At 43.7% G+C, this 8,446-nt stretch overlaps 1 protein-coding gene across 1 annotated transcript; it reads left to right on the top strand.

Annotated features, from left to right (window-relative positions):
* The first annotated feature begins 1,637 nt into the window (after window positions 1-1,637).
* On the top strand, window positions 1,638-7,877 carry gtse1 (G-2 and S-phase expressed 1). The gene is made up of 11 exons (XM_067235173.1): window positions 1,638-1,678; window positions 1,797-1,854; window positions 1,944-2,625; window positions 2,972-3,145; window positions 3,820-3,961; window positions 4,277-4,705; window positions 5,113-5,182; window positions 5,746-5,970; window positions 6,378-6,708; window positions 6,900-7,016; window positions 7,578-7,877. Exons 1-11 carry the CDS (start codon window positions 1,648-1,650, stop codon window positions 7,671-7,673), a joined length of 2,355 nt encoding a protein of 784 aa, XP_067091274.1. The 5' UTR covers window positions 1,638-1,647; the 3' UTR covers window positions 7,674-7,877.
* The last annotated feature ends 569 nt before the right edge of the window (window positions 7,878-8,446 follow it).

The following is an 8,446-nucleotide window of genomic DNA, read 5'->3' as shown; positions in this document are numbered from 1 at the left end:
GTTCATTTTTTTGTTTCTCTGTAGTCTCGTTCCTGAACAGGGAATGAATTTAATCCATCTCTTTATGGATTATGTTTTTTTTTTATCTCACTATTTGGTAATAAAGTACTTAATGTCTGTTTTATCTTCAGCAGTGTAATAATGTGGTCGATATTCCTTTTTGAAACTTGTCGAGTAACGTGTATGGTTTTTGAAAATAAAAGATGAATATTTAGCTTACTTTACGTGCAATGTCATTGTTTCGTACTTTTGCCCTTCATCTAGTGTCTGAGATGTCAGGCCCGGTTTGAAAAGTAGGTCAAAACCATATAACAGATGGGCCATCACATTTACATTTATGCATTTAGCAGACACTTTTATCCAAAGCGACTTCCAAGAGAAAGCTTTACAAAAGTGCATAGGTCACTGATCATAACAACGAGATAGCCCCAAACATTGCGAGCAGCCAAAACATGAAGCATACATTGTGAAAAAAACAAATAAGTGCCAAAGGGAAGAACCATAAGAGCATGCAGTTAAACAAGTTACAATTAAACAACATGAAACTCAAAAAGTGTAAGTGTAGCTGTAGAAAAACAATCAACAGTAAAATATTTCACATCACTGTTCTATTTCTTTGTATTTAGCTAACTGAATTAATTGGCTTTTTGATAGTAGGCTATTTTGTTTGTGGGGTAATAATGCCTGCCTATTCTAAACCAAAATGACATGCTTGGCCTACTTATTTTGAACAATGAACCTGTAATGATATTGCGTGACAAACGAATGACTAACAATTCATTTTTCAATATTGTTTCCAAGTTCAAGGCCAGGCCACCTAAATGTCAGATTAAAGTTTACATAATTAAATGTTCATGATTACGGTTATTCGACTAGAAACACAGTTGACTACTTTTCTACGTGACAAAACAGTAGTTGGTAAACGTTGGTAAACGACATCAGCCAATAAAGAAGCACGTTTTACGTCACATGACCAGAAAGTTTGTCCACGAAATTTGAAATGAGTGTCACTGAGATGTTTGTGAAAAGGATTTTGAACCAAGGCACTGATTAAACAGATATAACGTCTTGAAATAGTGCTATATTTCTTAAATACCACGGTATGTATTATTTCTGTATACCAATAGCACTTAAAGCCTTTTTTTCCCAATATGGGTTTAGTCGACATGATGATGATACTGTAGTAAACTAAAATTGAAAGCACAATTGATTAGGCTCGTTATAACACTACTGAAACAACATTGACTATCTATAGTGTTTACCTAGGAGGAGGATGATAATTCGACGAAATTACAACAAATCGAGTTATCTAGATAGTTAGATAGCTAATATGTGCAACTGAAAATAAGTAGAATCTAATGCATGCTAATGAGCTAACATAAGCTAGGCCACCTAACCGAGTGGTTAGCCTAGCCCTAAATGGTTAGCCAGCTAGCGAACTATCAATCGAAGCCTTTCACAAATTCATTAATATAAAGGCTACACATGGCAACATACTGTTCCACCTAGCTATTTGATGTAGCTAACTAAAACACGTTTGCTTTTGGCTATATGTAGGACATTCAAATGTAATTTTTTCATTTTTATGAACACGAAGGTTGACCGAACACTCAGTGGAAGCATCTTCGTACCTTTCTGCCTGGATCCATGGAGAGTATGGATTTCAATGCAAATTGTGGTAAATAATTATGCCTGTTTGAAGCGTCGTGGCTGTTGATGTATGTTGTTGAGTAATGTTTTATTTTTTGCGTTTTATATTCATTAACATGAATGCTTATCTTTATTCTATCTTCAAGATTTCTTCACTTTGGCAGAAGAGAAGTTCGATTTTGACGTTTCATTATCGCCTGCCAGGTTTGTGTAGAATTAGAGTTTGACTTGAAAACGATTGGATAAGCCTCCTCTCAATTACCCTTTCAATACCTTTTCTCATGTGTTTGTAGTTTAAAGGGCGATGAAGAATATGAGGACGAAGTTTTTGTAGGCCCCATCAGTCACAAGGAGAGGTGTATTACAGTGGGACTGGAGACCAGATGTAAGGACAGTGTCAGCAACGGGGATCTGTCGGTGGGAGAGGCGCAGAGCTGGAGCCCCCTCACTGGGGAGAAGTTTGAAGAGATCTGCAAGGAAGCTCAGCAACTAGCCTGTGAACTAGAAGGCAACCAGCAGCACCCAAACAATGGTGGTACTAAGGGTTCACCCACAAATGACAAAGACAAGAAAAAATCAGAAGACTTTGTGCAGGACACAGGGTCTAAGCTGGGGATATTCAGCAAGCCAACCAGTGGGGTCCTCAGCCCTGTTAAAAGGGAGACCTTCTGTGTGCAGGACAGTCCCATGAAGCAGCTCCCTGCTGCCTTCCAGAAGCGTCTGCTCAGAGCTAACGAGCATGCTATCTCCGGAGGCGTGGCCTGCGCTGCTAAGGCACGAGTTGTCTCTGTTAGCACCTCCAGCCCTGTGAGGGGGCCCAAGTCTCAGACACAGCCCAAGATGGTACTCAGAGGCAGGGCCAGTTTGGCCGGCACCAGAGGGGTGCTCCCCAGCAAACCAGCTGCCCCAGTCGGGACCACTACTCAGACGAGACCAGCACCAGAGAAGACTACAAGGCTCCCTCCTCCACGCAAAGTATGGGCTCTTTTCTTTTTCTCTAAGATTGTTTGCCAAAATGCTTAATGCTTTTACTTGACATGGTTTTACATTTTAAGTGTAGACCAGGTGGGGCATGAAGCCCTTTTCTCTTGGCCGTTTAGGGGCTTATTTGTGGGAGCTTGCAATGATCACATACACCACTAACTGACTATCAAGGGTTAAAGCAATGCCATTCTTGTGGTCACAAGGACTCCTTAAGACCTGCAATATCCAAATATAGGCTATATGTCTATACAATACGCACAAAGTTCCACAAATAAATTGTTCCTTATTATAAAGGTCCTTGGATGCAGAGTCTCAACTTTTGCTTGTTTTGTTTCAGAGTACCTTAGGATCCAGGTGCAGCCTTGCGAGTTGTGACTCCAGCAGGGTGGGCTCCAGCAGGGTGGGCTCCAGCGAGGACCTGCTCTCAGACACAGCGAGCGTGGCCTCCGACGTCAGCGACTCCTCCCTCAACTCCAGCCTGCAAAGAAGGAGTCTTGCTCCCCCCAAGAAGGTAAGACAACGTTTGTGAGAGGTGTTATTAGGGGTGGGGGAAAAACTGATTCACATTTGAATGGCGATTCAGTCTTCTAGCAATTCACATCGATACCGTTTTTTGGGGGGGATTAAAAATCGTAAAAAATCATGAATCGATTTGTGACCCCAGGAATCGAATCGTGAGGTACCAAAAGATTCCCATCCCTAGGTGTTATGGTGTCTCAGGAGCAAAGGATAAGGAGTCATAGGTTGTTGTAAACTCCTTACTAGGGTATTTTTCAGGACAAGCAATCGTGGTTATGCTGAACATGTCTGGCTGACTGGGACAAGAGCAAGGAACAGGAAGATCTTAGCTAAATGTAAACAGTCACCATCTAGTGGACAGGTGTGTTTAGTGCAGCATGCAAGACTCTTCAGGTGTTCTTGGAAGTTGTACTGATTAGGCGAGTTGGTACACCTTTTTTTTTTGTCATTCAGGCAGAAGAAAATGTCGATTTTCTTTACATTTACATTTTCGTAAATGAAAATGTTGCCTCAGAAACCAATAGTGTGGGTAACACTGAGCATCCACAAGGTTGGACAATATCAGTCTGTTGTTGCAGCATCTTCTCAGTTCATTAGCCAGCTGCTCTGTTGAAATCAAACGACGACATCAGGAGTACGTGTCCCTTATCCGCCGGGTTGTTTCAGGCTGGACCTCGAGTCCCGGCTGGGACCAAAGGCCCACCTCCTCAGAACAGGAGAGGGGCAGAGGGGAAGAGGAACACTTCCTCCTCTTCTTCCTCCGTGTCCAGCTTCAACTCCAGCCTGTCTGTGTCTCCCACTGGGAAAGGTGAGGACCGAACCGATAGCTTTCATTAACGAACGTCCAGTATTGGAACTTAGCTCTACAAGCTTGCATCTAGAATGTACTTGCATATTAGCCGTGTCATCCATCAATCCATGAAGGTTCTTTCAATAAAGGGCAAACCATCACCCACCAAACATCATCCACCAAACATTACTTACTACGATTACTGGGAAACATTAATTGTACTTACAAAGCTGTGTTTCTGGTACAAATGGAACAGCTCACTTATATATTTTGTCAGTATTGTTCCACCTGGTGTTGAAATGCTGTAGCTCACGTTACCATCTCTCATTTCAGCTAAACTCAACTCGTCTCTAAACACGAGTGTGGGCGGCCCCAGTGGTCGCATCCGCACCAGCGTGAGCCGACTGGCCAATCTGGGCGCAGGCGCCAAACCCCGCTTACTCAGCAGCCGAGCCCCCGAAGCCCCGCCCCCTCCCAGATCCTCCGCTGCGGGAGGACGACGCTCGATCTCCGCCCAGGGGAGGAGGCCCTCTGAGGTAGTCCGGTCCACCCCCATAAAGAGACCCGAGGCTGGGCTCTCGGTTGGAGCACCCACCCCCCTCTTCCAGACCCCCGCCAAGAGAGCCATGGAGAGGACCTCTTCTGTACCCAACATTCCCTCCTCTGCCAAGCCGGAGAGTGTGCTGAGGGCCAACTCCAAACTAAAACTCTTTTTGGCCCCCACACCCACCAGCCAGCTGAAAGGGTTACGCATGTCTGAAGGTAAGGTTTGTTTTTGGGCATGTGTGTACAGAAGCCTCCTACAATGTTTGTGTCGTTTTTGTCATTTTCTGTGTTTATGCACTTTTCAAATGCTATATTGAGGCTTGAGTTTTGATTGTTTGTTGGATTATGGATTGTTTATTTTTCCACCATGATTTAGTCAAACAACCTTTATTTAAAGTGTGCTATCAATCTAACCGCTGGTAGAAGTGATGTCGTCCGGCCATTCACAATTCCAAGAGTAAATGAACATGTCTCCTCCATCTTTCTTTTCCAAAAAATGTCGCTCCGTCTTCCTACTCTTCTGTAATGGATGCTTTCCCCTCCTCCTTTCTTCTCCCAACCCCACTGCCTCCCTCTCCCTCCTCCTCTGTTTCTCCTCCTTCCTCTTCCCCCCCCCCCCTCAGCGGTCTCGTCCCCTGAGGCTTCTCGGATAATGAGGCCAAAGAGGCTGGTGTCTGCCTGCAGCGTGGACAGGTATTTATTCTCTCCTTATTGGTGGGAGGACTACAATGTCATTTTAGATTGAGATGTGACAAAAGAAGAAGATTGAACAATGCCTTCAAGCCCTGTCAATCGCTCTGTCTGGAGTGTCAGTAGTACTATTTGTCATGAATAGAAAAATTGAGATTTGTATATATTTATTTTTGTAGCCTAAAGGATCTTTGCGTGTCAGCTAAAGATGCTATCTTTCCTTTCCATAGTATTAGACCAGAATATTGGAGCAAGGAATTGTAGTTTATTTAATACAGAGAATGATAGTTGTATGGATAATCTGAAACAATAATATGCCCTCATCAAAACCTATGCTTTTGGCATATCTGACATACACAAAACTTACAAATGTCCGTTTAATTGGTTCTGTCAATTTAATCGGTTCTTTAGAGCTCTTGTTAGCTTAGCATTTTTATTGATGTATACATGGGATACATGTATATACATTTGAAGTCAACTGTCCATTTAAATTATGAAATGTTTTAGTGTGATTTCAGAATAGAACCTTCTTCATTCATGTTCCGTCTCGTCTCTCCTCTTTCCAGCCTCCCTCCTCTTTCCCAGCCTGCTGCCCCATTCCCAGAACCCCCCCAGACGCCCTCTGCTGGTGGTAACAAGACACTGCAGTCTAAGATGAGGCACCCCTCTGCCCTGGCCACTCCCATGAACCGGCGGGTGTCCGGCATCCCAATGATGACCCCCAAGAGTGTGTCGAGGCTGGGGAGGCCCTCCCTGACAGGGGCCAAACTTCCCGCCTCCAGTCACTGGAGGTAGGAGGGGGGTGGAGGGAGGAGAGAGGGTGGAGGGGAGGGGGAGGAGAGAGGGGGGAGGGGGGAGGGGAGAGGGGAGGTAGAGTGAGAGTGGTTTTTGCTTTGGTTTTGTATTTTACTCCACACTGTATTTACCTGGCTGTAATATCAGACCTAATCCACACCTGCTCCATTGTACTTTAGTTTCACTCAGATTAACTACTGCTGTTTGCATGAATGCCTTCCATCGGAAGCCCAGGCAATCATGGATATGGGATTGAATTTCGGGCAGCGATGCAGAAAAGTCAATACTCCCATTGAGACCAATCAACTAATTGTATTCCTCAGTCAATACTTTGATTACCTGGGCCATAGAGAACGGCCATGATAAAAACATTCCCTTCCGTGCTTTCATTCCTTTCCTCTAGTCCAGTGCAATTAAAGGAGACCAGGCAGCAGCAGCAGCAGGAAGTGGTGGAGACGGGAGTCCTGGGAGAGGAGCCTGCCTGCCCTGCCGACGAAGCCCAGGTCCCACTCTTCTTCCTGGGGAACGAGCCGGAAGCACAGCCCCCACCCGCGGGACCCCAGGCAGAAACACAGGAGACCGCCTCCACTGTCAGTGAGGTTAATCAGGACCCAGCCGAGCCCAGCAACGAGGACCAGCCGGAGGGTCCCAATGCCAGAGAGGAAAGGCAGAAACCTGAAGCGAAGGAAGATCTTCTTCAGCCCAGTGGGGTCGAACGACAAGAAACGAACGAAGTAACGTTTTCACACGCCTCAAGGACTAAATCCCTTGTTGCACTCTGTCTGCTTATAATACAGACTTCCTTGGCATTAACCATTGAAATACTGTCGGAATTATGCACTTGTGGTGTTCGATTATCTGCTGTACCAGCAAAAATGCACAGTGTATCTTCTCATTTCTTAACAAATGGTGTGACCTGTTCCAGGTGCTGCTGGTGGATGCTCCGGTTCCTGTGTTGAGGCTACAGGAGAAGCTGCTCATTGACCTGTCCAACACTCCTGAACTGTCCAGGACTGCATCCACCAAGCCCTCTGGTGGACAGGTGAGGGGATAGTTATAGTTGTAGAACCAGTGGTTCTCAACCCTGTCCCCCTGTCCTGCATGTTTTAGATGTTTCCCTGCTCCAACACACCTGATTAAAATGAATGGGTAGTTATCTAGTTATGCAGAAGCCTGCTAACGACCATTCATTTGAATCAGGTGTGTTAAAACAGGGAAATATCTAAAACATGCAGGACAGGGGGTACTTGAGGACCAGGGTTGAGAACCACTGAATTAGACTATTCCTTGGCTGTAACAGAGGAAATTCAGTTAAATGTGCACTTTTTTATCTGCAGTACTTACTAGATGTAGTATTGGTATGTGGCGTTGGATAAATGTCTGCTAAGTGAATAAACTGTAATGTCAAATTGCCCTTCATTACAACTCCAGTTTGTACAGTACAATTTTGTTTGGAAACAATTACCCAGCGTAGACTGTTCCTGAAATAGTTTGAGAACTGTTTCAAGTGTGTATTTATTTAAATGAAATTATTTTAGTGCTGCATCCAGTAATCCAGTAAAATAACGTGAATATTAAAACTATATGTGCTTCTTCTATACAGTTGATTGACCTGACCTCTCCGCTCATCAAATGGAGTCCGGAGACAGGAAAGGAAAATCACATCAACGATGCCCCATTGATTAACTTGTCGTTTTAAGCAGATGCGTTACGGTTGTGTACAAGGACTCAGAAGAAGCCTAGTCTGTGTGTCTTTAACAGAAGTGGAAATCAATACATGTTCAGTAAAAGAAAAATGTTTTCAATCAAGCCAGTTAATTAACCTTTTTTAGGTATCTAAATATGGGCCTACTGCTTTCTTTGTGACAGTCATGCTGCTTTGTGTTTTATCTTTTGTGTCTAAATAAATGTTCTTAATTTAACGGAAATTGTCTTTATTATTCTAAATAGTATTATTTATGCCATACATGATATAATATTTATTTTAGTTGAAAAGGAAAATTTTAGAGCTGATTATGACGACAAATTGAACAAAGTAGCTTGGGACTTTCTAATCTGAAGGTAATTAACGGTATACGTATCCGCTAGAGGGGGCTAAAAGGCAAGGAACCGCAATACGTTTTTTGTTTGAACCAACATTGTGTGAGTTAGGCTCTTTTTTTCACCCAAACAGTTGCCAATTCAAATGATGTCTAGACTTCAGAAATTGTATTTCATTAAAAACCTAATGCGCTTATATTCTTATAAAGATAAATAATGCTTAAAGTAAGATGCTAGCCTACTGTTGTTTTGGAAAGCCAAATGTTAGGCTACTCCTAACTATTCAGATTTCTTTTTCTCCTTATAGGCTATAGGCTACGCGAGTTCCAACACTGACAAAGGAGCCCTCAGACTTTGGGAGCAGGTTTATGCAAATGAACTTTCAGGGAAGGGGGCAGTACGACGGAGTACTTCAGATCGAACTGGGAACAC

This window comes from Osmerus mordax, chromosome 4 (genome assembly GCF_038355195.1).
Source record: "Osmerus mordax isolate fOsmMor3 chromosome 4, fOsmMor3.pri, whole genome shotgun sequence".
Classification (NCBI taxonomy): Eukaryota; Metazoa; Chordata; class Actinopteri; order Osmeriformes; family Osmeridae; genus Osmerus; species Osmerus mordax.
The sequence above is the reverse complement of the archived record's forward strand: the minus strand, read 5'-3'. Positions and strand labels throughout refer to the sequence as shown.